The sequence below is a fragment of the Neoarius graeffei genome, chromosome 22 (genome assembly GCF_027579695.1).
Source record: "Neoarius graeffei isolate fNeoGra1 chromosome 22, fNeoGra1.pri, whole genome shotgun sequence".
NCBI lineage: Eukaryota > Metazoa > Chordata > Actinopteri > Siluriformes > Ariidae > Neoarius > Neoarius graeffei.
Window position 1 is genome coordinate 56,405,324 of NC_083590.1, and position 19,990 is coordinate 56,425,313.

The 19,990-nt window shown below is 43.3% G+C and overlaps 1 protein-coding gene across 1 annotated transcript in view; it reads right to left on the reverse strand.

Moving 5' to 3' along the window:
- oxnad1 (oxidoreductase NAD-binding domain containing 1) overlaps window positions 1-7,500 on the reverse strand; it is a 20,348-nt gene extending 12,848 nt beyond the window's left edge. The window contains exons 1-3 of the mRNA XM_060905005.1: window positions 7,215-7,500; window positions 7,067-7,127; window positions 1,685-1,791 (exon numbers count right to left, since the gene is read on the reverse strand). Of these exons, the coding sequence (XP_060760988.1) occupies window positions 1,685-1,791; window positions 7,067-7,127; window positions 7,215-7,303 (257 nt within the window). The 5' untranslated portion in view covers window positions 7,304-7,500. The remainder of the gene's footprint in view (window positions 1-1,684; window positions 1,792-7,066; window positions 7,128-7,214) is intronic.
- Window positions 7,501-19,990: the final 12,490 nt, after the last annotated feature.

Below are 19,990 nucleotides of genomic sequence, written 5' to 3' on the forward strand. Positions count from 1 at the left end.
TTTGTATCGATACAGTTATACCACTATCGTACCGGTATATAAGTGTGAACACAGCTTTAATCTGGCTAGCGTGCCCACTCGCTTGCCCCTCTTCTGTTTCGTCTCCCTGCGCGGTCTCCTTCCGAGGCCAGGGTTAATGCTGGTCCAGGTGTTCTCAGGATCTCCTGCGGAATGGCCTTTGTGTTGAAACAGTGGTTTTTACAGTTCGTGCTGATCTGTAGTAAAAGTTCGCGCTCATTTGTGAGGCGACAAAGGTCAGTAAAAAGAACACTATAAACAAAACAAAACAAAAAAGCACCTATTTGAGGAGCCGAAGCTGCCGTGTCTGTGCACGCCGCCATTAAACTGCACTTTTCCATGTACACGCCATCTTTTCCAGTATAGGAGTTTACATTAGTAGTCAGTGGAGCTGCGTTCATGGAAACGTCGTGATGAGAAATGTCTCTCATCCCATCCAGGACTTTGTCTACAAAAACGTACTTGATCAGGTTTCTTTGTTTTCATCCCAATACATTTTAAAACACACTCTAGTTCACAGCTCGAAATTCGCGGTGGTCCGGTCGCCGAGGCGACTTAATTTGTCATTTGGCGGGTAATTCCTGTCACTGGGCAGCCCGGCTGGCTAGTTGAAAATAAATATATATATGAAGTGAAGATTCAGACACACCGCCAACTAAAGCCGCCACATATTAAGCGCGTGCCGTGTTAATCGGTGGGACGGAAAATACCGAAGAATTCCGAATCATATCGTGTACGAGTCAGGCTGTCGGGTTTTTGAACGCATCTCGCTGAATATCACGGTAATCACGTTCTCAAATTCAATAGATGTGGCCACATTATCGCCCGTTTAAACACGCGTTTTTGTTGTTGTTTACATCTGCATCTGCCAAAGCTATGTTGCGATGTGGAATTTTCTGAAAGGTGTACAGAAACCGCCAGAGACGGGGACAAAGTGACCTCGGTCTGAAGAGGAGAAACAACAAAGGACTTATAAGCAAGCGTGGGAGCAGGGTCGGCCTCGGCTGCGATACGATTTTTATGGAATAATTAATTTTTTTCAAGTTGATTCCTGGTCAGTATGAAGCTCCGAATGCTTTCTCTCTCATAAATGGTTAAATACAGAAAGCATGTTGGACGTATTTTGGGTGCTGTAGTCATGATAGTCAGGATATTTGCTTTCAGTACTCACACACCAAGTTTTCCAATAGATTATTATTTGTTGATATTATATTATGGTGCTCTGTGTTGTTCTCATTTATGTATTTAACAACAGGATCAAAATACTCGGGTCTTGAAATAAATGCACATTAGTCATGAACAATGGTAACGACTCTCTTTTGCATTATTGACAGAAGTAAAATTCATATATGAGCAAATTTTGGCAAGTTACTTTGGAAGGGAACTCGTCCGGCTGGCTGGTGAAAAATATATGAATTTCTAGGCCTGCTCTAGTTACTCCTACACTGAAACATGGACCTTTGTTCTTTCTCACTGGCTCAGGATCTGTAACGACTGGTGTTGTAGTTCATGCCATGGTGCACCTGAGAGGATGTGCTCAGCTTACATGCAAGCAAAAAGCCTTCACCCTGTGGACATGCGCTCACGGAAGTATTCAGCATTCAGTACCTTAAGAAAAGACGGTGATCCGGCCAAAGTATTAACATTTCATGGTCACACTCCTTACCACTGACCAGCACGGAAACTAAAATCAGGATGCGGCACCTCCAGCTGCAGCCTCTTCACCGTGTCTGATTCATCTGTAATGGCACAAACTCGTGCGGAGAACATAGTCTGCACGCACACACACAATTTTATTGTTCAGATTCAGTTCACACCTGAATTATAACATTAAACTGCACTTAATAATGACATAAAATGCCTGTCACATGAGATGCAGAAGGCTGACATGATGTGTGACTCAATCCAGTGGAGCCTCTGCTTCCCTGATGATCTGATCTGATCTGAGTGCTCAGGGTGATGATCTGATCTGAGTGTTCAGGGTGATGATCTGATCTGATCTGAGTGTTCAGGGTGATGATCTGATCTGATCTGAGTGCTCAGGGTGATGATCTGATCCGATCTGAGTGTTCAGGGTGATGATCTGATCTGAGTGTTCAGGGTGATGATCTGATCTGAGTGCTCAGGGTGATGATCTGATCTGAGTGCTCAGGGTGATGATCTGATCTGAGTGCTCAGGGTGATGATCTGATCTGAGTGTTCAGGGTGATGATCTGATCTGAGTGCTCAGGGTGATGATCTGATCTGATCTGAGTGTTCAGGGTGATGATCTGATCTGAGTGCTCAGGGTGATGATCTGATCTGAGTGCTCAGGGTGATGATCTGATCTGATCTGAGTGTTCAGGGTGATGATCTGATCTGATCTGAGTGTTCAGGGTGATGATCTGATCTGATCTGAGTGTTCAGGGTGATGATCTGATCTGAGTGTTCAGGGTGATGATCTGATCTGAGTGCTCAGGGTGATGATCTGATCTGAGTGCTCAGGGTGATGATCTGATCTGAGTGCTCAGGGTGATGATCTGATCTGAGTGCTCAGGGTGATGATCTGATCTGAGTGCTCAGGGTGATGATCTGATCTGAGTGTTCAGGGTGATGATCTGATCTGAGTGCTCAGGGTGATGATCTGATCTGAGTGCTCAGGGTGATGATCTGATCTGAGTGCTCAGGGTGATGATCTGATCTGAGTGTTCAGGGTGATGATCTGATCTGAGTGCTCAGGGTGATGATCTGATCTGAGTGCTCAGGGTGATGATCTGATCTGAGTGCTCAGGGTGATGATCTGATCTGAGTGCTCAGGGTGATGATCTGATCTGAGTGCTCAGGGTGATGATCTGATCTGAGTGCTCAGGGTGATGATCTGATCTGAGTGCTCAGGGTGATGATCTGATCTGAGTGCTCAGGGTGATGATCTGATCTGAGTGCTCAGGGTGATGATCTGATCTGAGTGCTCAGGGTGATGATCTGATCTGAGTGCTCAGGGTGATGATCTGATCTGAGTGCTCAGGGTGATGATCTGATCTGAGTGCTCAGGGTGATGATCTGATCTGAGTGCTCAGGGTGATGATCTGATCTGAGTGCTCAGGGTGATGATCTGATCTGAGTGCTCAGGGTGATGATCTGATCTGAGTGCTCAGGGTGATGATCTGATCTGAGTGCTCAGGGTGATGATCTGATCTGAGTGCTCAGGGTGATGATCTGATCTGAGTGCTCAGGGTGATGATCTGATCTGAGTGTTCAGGGTGATGATCTGATCTGAGTGTTCAGGGTGATGATCTGATCTGAGTGCTCAGGGTGATGATCTGATCTGAGTGTTCAGGGTGATGATCTGATCTGAGTGTTCAGGGTGATGATCTGATCTGAGTGCTCAGGGTGATGATCTGATCTGAGTGCTCAGGGTGATGATCTGATCTGAGTGTTCAGGGTGATGATCTGATCTGAGTGTTCAGGGTGATGATCTGATCTGAGTGTTCAGGGTGATGATCTGATCTGAGTGTTCAGGGTGATGATCTGATCTGATCTGAGTGTTCAGGGTGATGATATGATCTGATCTGAGTGTTCAGGGTGATGATCTGATCTGAGTGCTCAGGGTGATGATCTGATCTGAGTGCTCAGGGTGATGATCTGATCTGATTGCTCAGGGTGATGATCTGATCTGATTGCTCAGGGTGATGATCTGATCTGAGTGCTCAGGGTGATGATCTGATCTGATCTGAGTGCTCAGGGTGATGATCTGATCTGATCTGAGTGCTCAGGGTGATGATCTGATCTGAGTGCTCAGGGTGATGATCTGATCTGAGTGCTCAGGGTGATGATCTGATCTGAGTGCTCAGGGTGATGATCTGATCTGAGTGTTCAGGGTGATGATCTGATCTGAGTGTTCAGGGTGATGATCTGATCTGAGTGCTCAGGGTGATGATCTGATCTGAGTGTTCAGGGTGATGATCTGATCTGAGTGTTCAGGGTGATGATCTGATCTGAGTGCTCAGGGTGATGATCTGATCTGAGTGCTCAGGGTGATGATCTGATCTGAGTGTTCAGGGTGATGATCTGATCTGAGTGTTCAGGGTGATGATCTGATCTGAGTGCTCAGGGTGATGATCTGATCTGAGTGTTCAGGGTGATGATCTGATCTGATCTGAGTGCTCAGGGTGATGATCTGATCTGAGTGCTCAGGGTGATGATCTGATCTGAGTGTTCAGGGTGATGATCTGATCTGAGTGTTCAGGGTGATGATCTGATCTGAGTGTTCAGGGTGATGATCTGATCTGAGTGTTCAGGGTGATGATATGATCTGATCTGAGTGTTCAGGGTGATGATCTGATCTGAGTGCTCAGGGTGATGATCTGATCTGAGTGCTCAGGGTGATGATCTGATCTGATTGCTCAGGGTGATGATCTGATCTGATTGCTCAGGGTGATGATCTGATCTGAGTGCTCAGGGTGATGATCTGATCTGATCTGAGTGCTCAGGGTGATGATCTGATCTGATCTGAGTGCTCAGGGTGATGATCTGATCTGAGTGCTCAGGGTGATGATCTGATCTGATCTGAGTGTTCAGGGTGATGATCTGATCTGAGTGCTCAGGGTGATGATCTGATCTGATCTGAGTGCTCAGGGTGATGATCTGATCTGATCTGAGTGTTCAGGGTGATGATCTGATCTGATCTGATTGTTCAGGGTGATGATCTGATCTGATCTGATTGTTCAGGGTGATGATCTGATCTGATCTGATTGTTCAGGGTGATGATCTGATCTGAGTGCTCAGGGTGATGATCTGATCTGATCTGAGTGTTCAGGGTGATGATCTGATCTGATCTGAGTGTTCAGGGTGATGATCTGATCTGAGTGCTCAGGGTGATGATCTGATCTGATCTGAGTGTTCAGGGTGATGATCTGATCTGAGTGTTCAGGGTGATGATCTGATCTGAGTGCTCAGGGTGATGATCTGATCTGAGTGTTAAGGGTGATGATCTGATCTGAGTGTTCAGGGTGATGATCTGATCTGATCTGATTGTTCAGGGTGATGATCTGATCTGAGTGTTCAGGGTGATGATCTGATCTGAGTGCTCAGGGTGATGATCTGATCTGATCTGAGTGTTCAGGGTGATGATCTGATCTGAGTGTTCAGGGTGATGATCTGATCTGATCTGAGTGCTCAGGGTGATGATCTGATCTGATCTGAGTGCTCAGGGTGATGATCTGATCTGATCTGAGTGCTCAGGGTGATGATCTGATCTGATCTGAGTGCTCAGGGTGATGATTTGATCTGATCTGAGTGCTCAGGGTGATGATCTGATCTGATCTGAGTGTTCAGGGTGATGATCTGATCTGATCTGAGTGTTCATGGTGATGATCTGATCTGAGTGTTCAGGGTGATGATCTGATCTGATTTGAGTGCTCAGGGTGATGATCTGATCTGATCTGATCTGAGTGTTCAGGGTGATGATCTGATCTGAGTGTTCAGGGTGATGATCTGATCTGAGTGCTCAGGGTGATGATATGATCTGATCTGAGTGCTCAGGGTGATGATCTGATCTGATCTGAGTGTTCAGGGTGATGATCTGATCTGAGTGCTCAGGGTGATGATCTGATCTGAGTGCTCAGGGTGATGATCTGATCTGAGTGTTCAGGGTGATGATCTGATCTGAGTGTTCAGGGTGATGATATGATCTGATCTGAGTGCTCAGGGTGATGATATGATCTGATCTGAGTGCTCAGGGTGATGATCTGATCTGAGTGCTCAGGGTGATGATCTGATCTGAGTGCTCAGGGTGATGATCTGATCTGAGTGCTCAGGGTGATGATCTGATCTGAGTGCTCAGGGTGATGATCTGATCTGAGTGCTCAGGGTGATGATCTGATCTGAGTGCTCAGGGTGATGATCTGATCTGAGTGCTCAGGGTGATGATCTGATCTGATCTGAGTGCTCAGGGTGATGATCTGATCTGAGTGCTCAGGGTGATGATCTGATCTGAGTGTTCAGGGTGATGATCTGATCTGAGTGCTCAGGGTGATGATCTGATCTGATTGTTCAGGGTGATGATCTGATCTGAGTGTTCAGGGTGATGATCTGATCTGATCTGAGTGCTCAGGGTGATGATCTGATCTGAGTGCTCAGGGTGATGATCTGATCTGATCTGAGTGCTCAGGGTGATGATCTGATCTGATTGCTCAGGGTGATGATCTGATCTGATTGCTCAGGGTGATGATCTGATCTGAGTGCTCAGGGTGATGATCTGATCTGATCTGAGTGCTCAGGGTGATGATCTGATCTGAGTGCTCAGGGTGATGATCTGATCTGAGTGCTCAGGGTGATGATCTGATCTGATCTGAGTGTTCAGGGTGATGATCTGATCTGAGTGTTCAGGGTGATGATCTGATCTGAGTGCTCAGGGTGATGATCTGATCTGATCTGATCTGAGTGTTAAGGGTGATGATCTGATCTGAGTGTTCAGGGTGATGATCTGATCTGATTGTTCAGGGTGATGATCTGATCTGATCTGAGTGTTCAGGGTGATGATCTGATCTGAGTGTTCAGGGTGATGATCTGATCTGAGTGCTCAGGGTGATGATCTGATCTGATCTGAGTGTTCAGGGTGATGATCTGATCTGAGTGCTCAGGGTGATGATCTGATCTGATCTGAGTGTTCAGGGTGATGATCTGATCTGAGTGTTCAGGGTGATGATCTGATCTGAGTGCTCAGGGTGATGATCTGATCTGATCTGAGTGTTAAGGGTGATGATCTGATCTGAGTGTTCAGGGTGATGATCTGATCTGATCTGATTGTTCAGGGTGATGATCTGATCTGAGTGTTCAGGGTGATGATCTGATCTGAGTGCTCAGGGTGATGATCTGATCTGAGTGTTCAGGGTGATGATCTGATCTGATCTGAGTGTTCAGGGTGATGATCTGATCTGAGTGCTCAGGGTGATGATCTGATCTGATCTGAGTGCTCAGGGTGATGATCTGATCTGATCTGAGTGCTCAGGGTGATGATCTGATCTGATCTGAGTGCTCAGGGTGATGATGCAGGAACACCAGGACTCACCTTCTGTCTGGAAACCCGAGCTGTCCTAACGAGGTGGTCAGTTTGTCCTGAGGACAGGTTTCTGTGCAAAAACAATGACACTTCAACACAAGGCAATGATCAACTCCTGGGATTTTCTTTTCTTCCCAACTGAGACAGAAGAACTGACCTCCATGACCACCGCAGGGAAGCTGGGACTCGGAGTGCCCGCGCAGCCTCCACTCCACCCCGGGCACTGAGGAGCACAGCCCCCGGCATGCCGCTCCCCGCTGGAGCTCAGACTCCTGGAGGCTCACCGAGCAGCAGCGGCCTGGTGAGGAGTCTGCGCCGGGGAGTCTGGTCACGGTTTACTGATCTAAAGAGAACACCGAGACCGGAAACACGTTTCTAGCCTTCAGTAAACATTTAACCTCTGTCCGCTCATAAACCCAAACAAGAACCGGAAGTAGTTCCCAGCAACTCGGGTTCAGGAGCATGTTTTAAAGCACCAATTCTGCCACAGATTTGCGCATACATCCAGCGTAGTATGGAATCAATTTTGTGCCAAAATCTTCATACAATACTTTTGAAATATCAAACAAAAACGATAAATCAAAATACAAAAAAAAAAAAAAAAAAGTCAATTTTTTTAGACTGGCAAATTATTCGTGTAATCGTGCAAAATATCAGTCTATTACTCTTCAGAAACCTTTTATTTTTGTTCCGCGTCTTTCTCAGTTTTGTTTGACGTAATTTATTTGGGTTGCGATTCCAGCTTTCTCGTTTGCGCTCCCTGACTTTTTGCTCGCAGTTTTGGCACAAACTTCACGTGTGGGTGGGCTGTCCAGGAATGCATTCCCATTGGCTAACTTGTGTTTGACTGACAGCTACACTCAACCATTTCCCCAGAAGCTGTTGCGGTCACTGTTTGACGAGTGACCGATCCATTGACGGTACACAAGGATCGAGTGGACTTCAGTGGCGACTATGATATTGAATTTACACTTTGTTGAATTAATTCAGTATCCTAGTCGCCACTGAAGTCCACTCCATCCTTGTTTACCGTCAATAGATCGGTCACTCGTCAAACAGTCCGCCAGAATCCGAGTAGGGAATGGCTGAGCGTAGCTGTCAGTCAAACACAAGTTAGCCAATGGGAATGCGTTCCTGGATAGCCCGCCCACATGTGAAGTTTGCACTAAAACTGCAAGCAAAAAGTCCGGGAGCGCAAACGAGAAAGCTGGAATCGCAACCAAAATAAATTACGTCAAACAAAACTGAGAAAGATGCGGAACAAAAATAAAAGGTTTCTGAAGAGTAATAGACTGATATTTTGCACGATTACATGAATAATTTGTTTGCCAGTCTAAAAAAATTGACTTTTTTTTTTCTTTTTTTTGTATTTTGATTTGTCGCTTTTGTTTGATATTTCAAAAGTATTGTATGAACATTTTGGCACAAAATTGACTCCATAGCGTAGGGGCATGTTTTAAAGCACCAATTCTGCCACCGATTTGCGCATACACTCTGCGCAGGCTGACTTCGTGTCAAACGTCACGGCACAAACATTTAGCAGCTAACACTGGTTATGAAACATTATATCGTCGTTTGATTTTTTTTTTAATTTACAGATAAATGAGTGTTTAACTTGCCTGTTTGGTGATTATAGTTTGACTCAATGGAAATCACGTGGCTGTAAATTGTACACGTGCGCCACTTTTTTCTCATTTCCTGCAGAGATCAAAGAGAAAGGAGTGGATTAATCAGCAAACCGGAAACACGAGACAGGTGTTAAGTTAGATACTTCTCGGAGTTGCTGTATAATAAGCTTTGTGTTTTATGATTTAAAAACACCCCAACATTGCACAAACAGGCGTCAAATGCTTACATGCCTGCAAACAATAAACAAGCTGCTGAATGTTGACATGCCTTGACCTTTGATGCGTGTTCAGGTGTGAGCATGCGCAGTCGAAACTACGAGCTGGCTGTATGCTGGACACCACTGAGCTCTGTCTACATTCCACCGAATGGGTGCCATTTGCTTGTTGTACCACTCCCAAATTAAACTAAATCTGTTCTATCTTTTCAACACTGATTATAATAACACACATATTTAACTATTCAAAATGTGTATTGGTCAACCTCAGGCTACGTTACAAGGTTGGGAAGTCAAAGATGGCTGCATTTTTTTCAGTCCTGTTACCAAAACTCTGAAAGTAACAGGACTGAGTTTTTAGTTAATACATGGAATTAATCCACATGGAGTCATCGCTAATAGCATGACCACACTTAGCACATTCTAGTGATTTACCAAAAATCTCTATTTTTAAAATAAACAAATATCATCTAAGAAATAATTTAAGTAACAGGACAATATGTTGACATTGACCTTATCAGGCAAAGTTAAAAAAAATCATCAAATAAACAGAAAAGTAAATGAGAGAACTAACTTTTGGTCTTCCCATGGCCTTCAGAAGACACAGCTGATGTAACTTCCTGTTGAGCATGTGGTTTATGGAACGTTCCAAATTTGTCAGTTGGGGTAATATGTTTGGGTAACAGGACTGAGTGAAAACCCAGGGACACGACTAAAATGTGTATTTTAACTAAGATATTGTGGATTTCTTATGAAAAAAATATATTTAAACCATGGATAGGATATGGAGTCACACAACAGTGCAAAAGAAATACTGTTTCTGAAGGATTTTAATCATAATATTTCATAGTCAAGTATAAAGTTAGAGTGCGGGGACAGGTAACACATGCTATTTTTCAGTGTTTTAGGTAGTTTTTATTAATCCTTACAATTATATATCTTAAATTTGAAATCAGATCAATGTGCAGGACATTCTGTGTAATAAGGAAATGTATTTAAGTACATTTTTATGTGCATTTATTTATACATATAATTTTCTAGGGACGGAAATGGCACCGATTCGGTGGAATGGCTATGTGTCTCTTCATGCTCTTCTGAAAAAGTGGATATCTTCCTGAAGAATCTATTCCAAAAATTGACAATAAATTTAAAGATAAATGTGAAAAAGATCTAGAACTGATTGAACTTGACAAAGCTGTAATGTGTTTAAAACTTGATAAATGCCCTGGCCCTGATGGGCTAACTGCTCACTTGGAAGTGACTTAGGGAACTCCTCTTTCAGGTGTTTAATGAAGCAATAACTAATCTAATTTTACCCACAAGCATGAAACAAGGCATTATAACATTAATACCAAAACCTGGTAAAGATAAAAGGACACTGGAAAATTATCTCCTAATCTCGCTTTTAAACAATGATTATAAACTGTTAACATACATCTATACCAATAGATTAAACAAAGGACTTGGCCAAATAATTAGTGAAACACAGTCAGGGTTTATAAATAAAAGATCAATACATAACAGCATAAGGTTAGTGCAAGACATCTTAAGGCCAATTTATGCTGACAACACAGTCCTCGCAGATGGCATCTGCATAGCCCCCCCCTTCGCAGACGCTCTGCGCGCACCTCCCAAAAATTGTAACCACCGCAGAAGCCTCGCAGACAGCGTCGCAGACAAGAGGGCTCTGATTGGTCCACTCTACATCCGCTGTACACGCACTTCCGCTTCCCTACTTTCCTGGTTTGTTTTGTTTTCACGACCGCCATTTTTAAAAACACGAGCGAAGATGGAGCAGCACGAAGAGCGGTTGATTGAGGAAGTGAGGAAGTACGTACATCTATACGACTCCAATTCTAGTCATTATAAGTAACCGGAGGGTAAACACTCCACTAACCACACCCACCAACTACTCCTAGCGATTTCGCGACTTCGCGCCCCCTTGCGTTGTGGCGGTGAATAACATCGTGCACGCCTATTACTCCCCGCTCAACGATAAATTACAACTGTCTGCGAAAAGCTATCTGCGAAAGCCTTGTCGCAAGAGCATGCAGAGGCCCTTAGAATACAGTCACTCATGGGTGGCGCCACCAGTGAATGTGAAGGGGGAGTGTCCCATTCACATTTCATAATTCTTCGTTTGGACCCGCCCACATTTAACATAAAAGTTCACCCAGCGCCGTTTCTATTGCTTCATGAAAGAATCCATTCCACTTGATCGATAAGAGAATACACAGACCACTGAAAATCCACTCTGGGTTTCTGGGCGTTCTCTACAACAACTCACCGCGCGCAAGGGAAGCGACATGCTGGTGCAGCTGCTGGAGTGTGGAGGAGGTGACGTCATCCCTATCGCCACCTCACAATGTCTAGCTTTTGCTAAAACCTTATTCTTTTGTTATCTGCCCTCAAAATTAACCCTAGGCCATGTTAAATTAATGTTCAACTAAACAATTAAATAAGCTTAGCCTAATGGGGTATTCCATTATGCTGGATGTTATTCCAGGTGGATTGTGAAGGAAAGGGGGATAAAAGTGATGAAGTGGTAGAAATTGTGGTGGCACCAGTATAAGAAGGAGTTATTCATGCTGTAGTCAGCTCTGGCCCCATCCCAATGCGGCGTGGTGATGTAGCTTACAGCAGGTTATGATCGCTGAACTGCTGGTTGTCCAGGTGGTGCTCTGAAAACAGTGTGGGGTTTATAGATAATTGGGCTAATTTTGAGGGCACTGCTGGCCTGTTAGGGCGGGACGGTATCCATCCCACTCGGGAAGGTGCTGCTCTCATTTCCTGCAGCATAGGTCATAGTCTCAGAACAGGCCTAGTTAATTTCTGACAATCCAGAGCCAAGGCCAGGGAGCAGACGAACAGGCTAAACCGACTGTCTGCTAGCTGCACAGAGTCGTCACTCAGGGTCCACTACATCGAGACTGTGTCTGTTCCCCGAGCTCAACAAAAAGGTAGAAATACTCAGAGAGTTTGTTCCAGTAACCTAATCAATATAAAATTAGATCAGACTGACTGTACAGCTGCTGCCAGCACCTTTGATCTAAAGGTGGGGCTATTAAATATTAGATCTCTTACATCTAAAGAGCTAATGGTTAATGAACTCATTACTGATCAGGAGTTTAATGTACTGTGTTTAACTGAAACATGGATTAAGCCAAATGAATATATAGCATTAAATGAAGCGAGTCCTCCTGGATACAGTTATATACACCAGCCTCGTCTAACTGGCAGAGGAGGAGGCGTCGTGGTTATTTATAACGATTATCTAGGTGTAACACACAAACCTGGTTATAAATTTAATACATTTGAAGTTCTTCATACTCATATAATGTATGTAGCCTCGAAAAATAGGTCTAACCAGTTAATTCCGTTACTTATTATTTACAGGCCCCCGGGGCCATATTCTGAGTTTCTTTCTGAATTTGCAGATTTTATCTCAGATCTGGTTATTTCCTTAGACAAAGCTTTAGTTGTCGGAGATTTTAATATTCACTTCAATAACCCAGAAGACCCTTTAAAAACAGTGTTTGTGTCCATCTTAGATTCAGTCGGGATTAAGCAGAATGTCATAGGACCGACCCATAATGGTGGTCACACCCTCGATCTAATACTAACATTCGGGTTAAACGTAGAAAATATAGTCACACTTCCACAGTCTGAAGTTATCTCAGATCATTATCTCATCTCATTCAAAATATGTCTGAGTAATAATATACGCGCCTCACCACGCTACTGTATTGTACATTCACGTCAACTACTGCACAGAGCTTTATAAATGATCTCCCAGAGCTGTCAACTTTGATTGGGTCACTGTCAGCCCCTGCAGAACTTGATCAGGCAACCGAATGCTTAGAGTCAACATTCCGCCATACTTTAGATAATGTAGCTCCTCTTAAAAGGAAAATGGTCAGAGAGAAAAAAATCAGCACCCTGGTATAATGATGACACTCGCACATTAAAACAGACCACTCGAAAATTGGAACGTAAATGGCATCAAACAAAGTTGGTAGTGTTCAAATTAGCATGGAAGGAGAGCTTCCTGAAGTATAGAAAAGCTCTTAGTGCTGCGAGATCAACATCTCTCTCCTCCCTAATAGAAGATAACAAAAATAATCCTAGATTCCTATTTAATACTGTAGCAAAATTAACCAGGAATAAGTCCACTATAGACACATGCACACCTGCAGTATGGAGTAGCAACGACTTCATGAATTTTTTTAATGACAAAATTGAGAATATCCAACAAAAAATTCAAACTACTAATTTAAGGTCAGATAATGTAAGTGACCCTGTAGTTAACAATATAACTGTATCAGATAATCAATGTTTTACTCCCCTTAGAGAAACTGAATTACTTTCATTAATCTCGGCATCAAAAGCCTCAACTTGTGTACTAGATCCCTTACCTACACGTCTATTCAAGCAGATAATGCCTGGAGTAATTGAACCGCTTCTACAAATAATAAATTCTTCTCTTATGATTGGCTATGTACCCAAATCCTTTAAACTAGCAGTTATCAAACCCCTGATTAAAAAACCTGACCTTGATCCCTGTCAGCTGTCAAATTATCGGCCAATATCAAACCTCCCCTTTATCTCCAAGATCCTTGAAAAAGCTGTGGCACAGCAGTTATGCTCATATTTACATAGGAATAACATCCATGAAATGTATCAGTCAGGATTTAGACCTCATCATAGCACAGAGACAGCTCTGGTTAAAGTAGTAAACGACCTACTGTTGGCGTCTGATCAGGGCTGTGTCTCGCTACTTGTGTTGCTTGACCTTAGTGCAGCATTTGATACCATTGATCATTCCATTCTTCTGGATAGACTAGAAAATGTTGTGGGAGTTAAGGGAACGGCCCTCTCCTGGCTCAGGTCTTATCGAACTGATCGTTATCAGTATGTTGATGTAAGTGGTGATATTTCTAGACGTACTGAGGTAAAGTTTGGTGTTCCACAAGATTCTGTCTTGGGTCCACTGCTTTTTTCTCTATATATATGTTCCCTCTGGGTGATATTATTTGTAAACATTGTATTAGTTTCCACTGTTATGCTGATGACACACAGTTGTATGTTTCTGCAAAACCTGATGAGAGACACCAGCTTAATAGAATTGAGGAATGTGTGAAGGACATTAGACACTGGATGCTTATTAACTTCCTTCTGCTTAACTCTGACAAGACTGAAGTACTTGTACTCGGACCACATGCAGCTAGAAGTAAGTTCTCTGATTCCACAGTAACTCTGGATGGCCTTTCTGTTTCTTCACGTGCAGCAGTAAAAGACCTCGGAGTGATTATTGACCCCAGTCTTTCATTCGAAACTCACATTGATAACATTACCCGGATAGCTTTCTTTCATCTCAAAAATATCGCTAAGATAAGAAATTTAATGTCATTACATGACACGGAAAAACTAGTTCATGCTTTCGTTACCTCCAGGTTGGATTGTTGTAATGCCTTACTGTCTGGATGTTCCAATAAGTGCATAAACAAGCTCCAGTTAGTTCAGAATACAGCAGCAAGAGTCCTTACTAGAACTAGAAAATATGACCGCATCACCCCTGTCTTATCCACACTGCATTGGCTCCCAATCAAATTTCGTATTGATTATAAAATACTACTATTGACCTTTAAAGCACTGAATGGTCTCGCACCACAGTACCTGAGTGAACTTCTGCTCCTCTATGACCCGCCACGCCTACTTAGATCAAAAGTTGCAGGCTATCTGCTGGTACCTCGTATAGTGAAGGCTACATCAGGGGGCGGAGCCTTTTCTTACAAAGCCCCACAGTTATGGAACAGCCTTCCAAGTAATGTTCGGGAATCAGACACAGTCTCAGCATTTAAGTCTCGGCTGAAAACATATCTGTTTAGTCAAGCCTTTTGTTAATGGTGTTTGAGGTAAAGGAGTAGATCTGGAGGGTCCTCAGACAGTGTTTTGGTAAACTGGGATGTATGGATGCTGTCAGTCCCCACTCGCTTGCTCACTCGAGTTTGTTGACGGTGTAGTGGCTGGCTGCTTTATGTCCCGGGGCTCCCTCATGCCTGTGTTACCTTCTGACTCTCCCCTTTTAGTTATGCTGTCATGGTTAGTTGCCGGAGTCCCTGCTTGTACTCAGTGCAATATGTATACTGTTCCTACTTATTCAGGTGACATTGGGCATACCTAACAACCCGTGTTTTCTTTCCCTCCCCCCCAAAAATCTGTCCCTCTGAGTTACATGGAGTCAACAGGAAATCTTTTGGTGGAGAGGGTGGAGACCTCGACTGGCTATCGTAGCCTGCAGGGAATCGGCCGTCAGACATTCTGTCGCATGTCCCAGACCCGGTGAAATGTAACTGAATTGTCTTGACCAGCCCTAAGGGTCCCATCTGCATCTCATCATTGCTGAGGAGTGTGCTCCCATCACCCAATCAAGCATCCAGCCAGAGCAGGTCATGATATTTTTTAACCATATTAACATGCCATTGTTGTGTGTTATGCCTGATGTCAAGACTCTCGTCTCTGCGAGCCTACCACACAGACTTAATACTTGTCATTTTTATGGCATACCTAACAACCTGTGTTTTCTCTCCCCCCATCTGTCCCTCTGAGTTACATGTTGGTCCTGGGATCGAGATGCTGAACCTCTTCTGCCCCTCGGACCTGCTTGATCCATCCTGGTGCCCTGCGTCTGGTCGGAGTCTCATCACATCGCTCCTGTGGAGGACGGCCCCATGAGGACAGTTGAAAGTCACACCTGGAGGACGCTCTGGACTCTTACAGTAATGCTTTTATGGCTGAGGACTACAGTTGACTTGCTAACTTTAGGACTGCAGTTGTCATGAACAGTTTTGCACTCAGGTTTCCATCAATGAAGAGTTTATAACATCAACGAAACTGACTTCATGTTAAAACTGTTAATGTTATGGTCATCCAAATGAGGACGGGTTCCCTTTTGAGTCTGGTTCCTCTCGAGGTTTCTTCCTCATGTCGTCTGAGGGAGTTTTTCCTTGCCCCTGTCGCCACAGGCTGCTCATTGGGGATAGATTAGGGATAAAATTAGCTCATGTTTTAAGTCGTTCAAATTCTGTAAAGCTGCTTTGCGACAATGTGTATTGTTAAAAGCGCTATACAAATAAACTTGACTTATTCTATAAGCCTATTTATTATACTAATCTGTAAATGTTACTGTAGTACCACCACTGCATGTAGGTTAGGGTGCATCAGTTGCCCTCACTTTCATAAAATCTGATGCATTTTTGTTTGGGTGTTCCTTTTCACCAATAAAGACATCCTGTAAAATGTTTTGACCATATTCAAAAAGTCTAATGGTGGCACCATGAGGTTCATTTTTTGCCAAAAAACGCTTATTTTATGTTTTCGCGTAAGGTTTGAATCACAATGTTGGACTCCATTTATTGATTTCTTGTGACCCAGTGATCATGTAAAGAACATTTGCATTTAATAGGGGCGAGCATATGCATAGGCGGCAAGCTTAAAACCAGGGTTATAACATTGATAGATAATGCTAGTGACACCCTAAAATAAACCTCCAAATATTTTTAGACATTCTAGGCATACTGTCTACAGTATCTAAAATATTTGGTATACTCTATAAGGTGCCATAATGTTTCATGAAAAGTGATTGAAATTTTGTCATAAAAGTCGTAAAATAGCAGCTTTTTCCATAACTTTGAGCTCCTGGTGCCACCATTAAACTTTTTAATTTTGTCAAAATATTTCACCCAGTGTGTTTTCTTACCAAAAGGAGCATAAAAACAAAAATGCATCATAATTGGAGGAACTTTTCATTTTTAGGGGGCAACTGATGCACCCTAATGTCTCACCTCATCTCATTATCTGTAGCCGCTTTATCCTGTTCTACAGGGTCGCAGGCGAGCTGGATCCTATCCCAGCTGACTACGGGTGAAAGGCGGGGTACACCCTGGACAAGTCGCCAGGTCATCACAGGGCTGACACATAGACACAGACAACCATTCACACTCACATTCACACCTACGCTCAATTTAGAGTCACCAGTTAACCTAACCTGCATGTCTTTGGACTGTGGGGGAAACCGGAGCACCCGGAGGAAACCCACGCGGACACGGGGAGAACATGCAAACTCCACACAGAAAGGCCCTCGCCGGCCACGGGGCTCGAACCCAGGACCTTCTTGCTGTGAGGCGACAGCGCTAACCACTACACCACCGTGCCGCCGCACCCTAATGTAGGTTGACAAAATTGCACCTGTTCATTGTGTGAAGTTATTTTTTATGTGTCACCGTTGCTTGACACAGTGTGATTTTGTGTTATGAAGTTTGCATGACGCCATGTCATGCCTGGTCATTGTGTGAAATTATGAATATTCTTATTTTTAAACAGACAGTTGAGTGTCACTATTGCTTGGCACAGTGGCGTGTTGTGTTACATCTAAAACTAAATAAAAAAGGAAACACAAAATAAAAAAGTAGAATACACCCATAAAAAGTCATTGTTGGTGATAAATTGTGTCACATTCATCTCATCTTCGGCAGAGCAGTGGGTTTAAAAACAGGCTGATGAATATATGGACTAGTTGAATGAGGACTTATTGTTGAGTCTCGAAAATAGTCATTGAATTAAGTGACTTTTGTAGGTAAAATTAGGTGTTTAACAACCTGTTAAAAATACACCAGAATGCAGAAAATGGCATCTAATTAATTAATTTTCTGGGGGAGGACCCCCCCCCCACATTAAAAATGCTTCTGACGCCCCTGCAGTCACCTAATTGAGGACAAGGGCTTTATTTTATTTCTTGATTTTCACAAAGCTTTTGATTAAAAAGGAACTGATGCTCAAGTTTTAAGTCTTACATTTTGGTCCAAAATTTTGCAACAATATAGGGTAGCACTCCTATCAGGCACTACTCCTAGACCGAGGAGTTCAACAAGGGTGCAATACATCTCCGTTTCTCTTCATCATGGCAGCAGAAATGTTAGCAATCCTTATGAAAAACTCAGAAATAGATAAACATTTTCAGTGAACAGTTTGCTGATGACACCACTATTTTTCCAAAAAGCCTAGAACATATCCCTGAAGTGTTTAAATGTGTTTGATCTCTTCTCTGAAGCATCTGGTCTCACACTCAATCGTAGTAAATGTGAACTCATGGCTATACATGATGGCAACCTTTTAGAAGCATATAACATTCCCATTAAGTCTTGTGTAAAATATTTAGGAATTCACCGAACCAAAGACAGTGCCATGAGTGAAACATTAAATATTCATGATAAAATTCTCATCTCATTATCTGTAGCCGCTTTATCCTGTTCTACAGGGTCGCAGGCAAACTGGAGCCTATCCCAGCTGACTATGGGCGAAAGGCGGGGTTCACCCTGGACAAGTCGCCAGGTCATCACAGGGCTGACACATAGACACAGACAACCATTCACACTCACATTCACACCTACGCTCAATTTAGAGTCACCAGTTAACCTAACCTGCATGTCTTTGGACTGTGGGGGAAACCGGAGCACCCGGAGGAAACCCACGCGGACACCGGGAGAACATGCAAACTCCACACAGAAAGGACCTCGCCGGCCACGGGGCTCGAACCCGGACCTTCTTGCTGTGAGGCGACAGCGCTAACCACTACACCACCGTGCCGCCCATGATAAAATTCTTCAATGTAAATCAAAATTAAATTCATGGTTACAAAGAGACCTAACAATATTTGGAAGAACGTACTTAACTAAAATGGAATTCTTAGCAAGATGTATTTACCCCACCTACTCTATGGCTATACCAGATAAAACCATCAAAACAATTAATCAACTCAACTTTAACTACATTTGGAAAAACCGAGCTCACGATATCAAAAAATCTGAAATTATAAAAGAATATAAAGGTGGCGAACAAGCAACTGACTTTGAATGTCTAAATGCTGTCTTAAAAATAAAATGGTTAAAATCTTTTCTGCTAGATAGAAATATTTGGTTTCGTCTTTCCAGAGGTTTATTTGAAAAAAAAAAAAAAAAAAGGGAGGTATTGAGTTTGTCCTTAAATGTGATTTTAAAATAGAAAAACTACCAGTCAAGTTGGCGTCCTTTCACAAGCAGGTTCTGTTATGCTGGAAACTTATGTACAACCACAACTTTACACCACACCAAACACCGATTTGGAATAATAGATATGTTCTGTGGAATGGAAAATCTCTCTTTTTGCAACACTGGCTGGATAAAGGTTTTTGGTTAATATCTCACCTTATGGATAATCAGGGCAACTGGCTGTTATATGAAAACTTCTGCTCCATTCATAATATTACCTGCAAAAAAGCAGAATTCAATAAAATATGCAAAGCAATTCCTCAACCAGTCAAACAACTTGTACAAAACATTGATCCTGAGAGTTTGCCTCCTCCTAACCTTCCAATACTCGACATCATGGAACAAGACTTTCTTAACAAAGAGATACCAAACAAAATCCTACATAATCATTTGAATAATAATCTATACCCAATACATTCAAATAGAAATTCCATCTTTCAGAAGTTCTCTGAAGTAGAGGTTAAAAAATGGAGGACCCAACATCTAAAATTTCCTGCAAGTCCAAAGGTGAAGGAAGTGCATGTTAAGATTTTGAATGAGATTTATCCATCCAGGGCGGCACGGTGGTGTAGTGGTTAGCGCTGTCGCCTCACAGCAAGAAGGTCCGGGTTCGAGCCCCGTGGCCGGCGAGGGCCTTTCTGTGCGGAGTTTGCATGTTCTCCCCGTGTCCGCGTGGGTTTCCTCCGGGTGCTCCGGTTTCCCCCACAGTCCAAAGACATGCAGGTTAGGTTAACTGGTGACTCCAAATTGAGCGTAGGTGTGAATGTGAGTGTGAATGGTTGTCTGTGTCTATGTGTCAGCCCTGTGATGACCTGGCGACTTGTCCAGGGTGAACCCCGCCTTTCGCCCGTAGTCAGCTGGGATAGGATCCAGCTTGCCTGCGACCCTGTAGAAGGATAAAGCGGCTACAGATAATGAGATGAGATAATGAGATTTATCCATCCAGTGGAATGCTGAGAGTGCGGGTCAATATTGACAGTATTGATAACTGTATTTTCTGTGAAT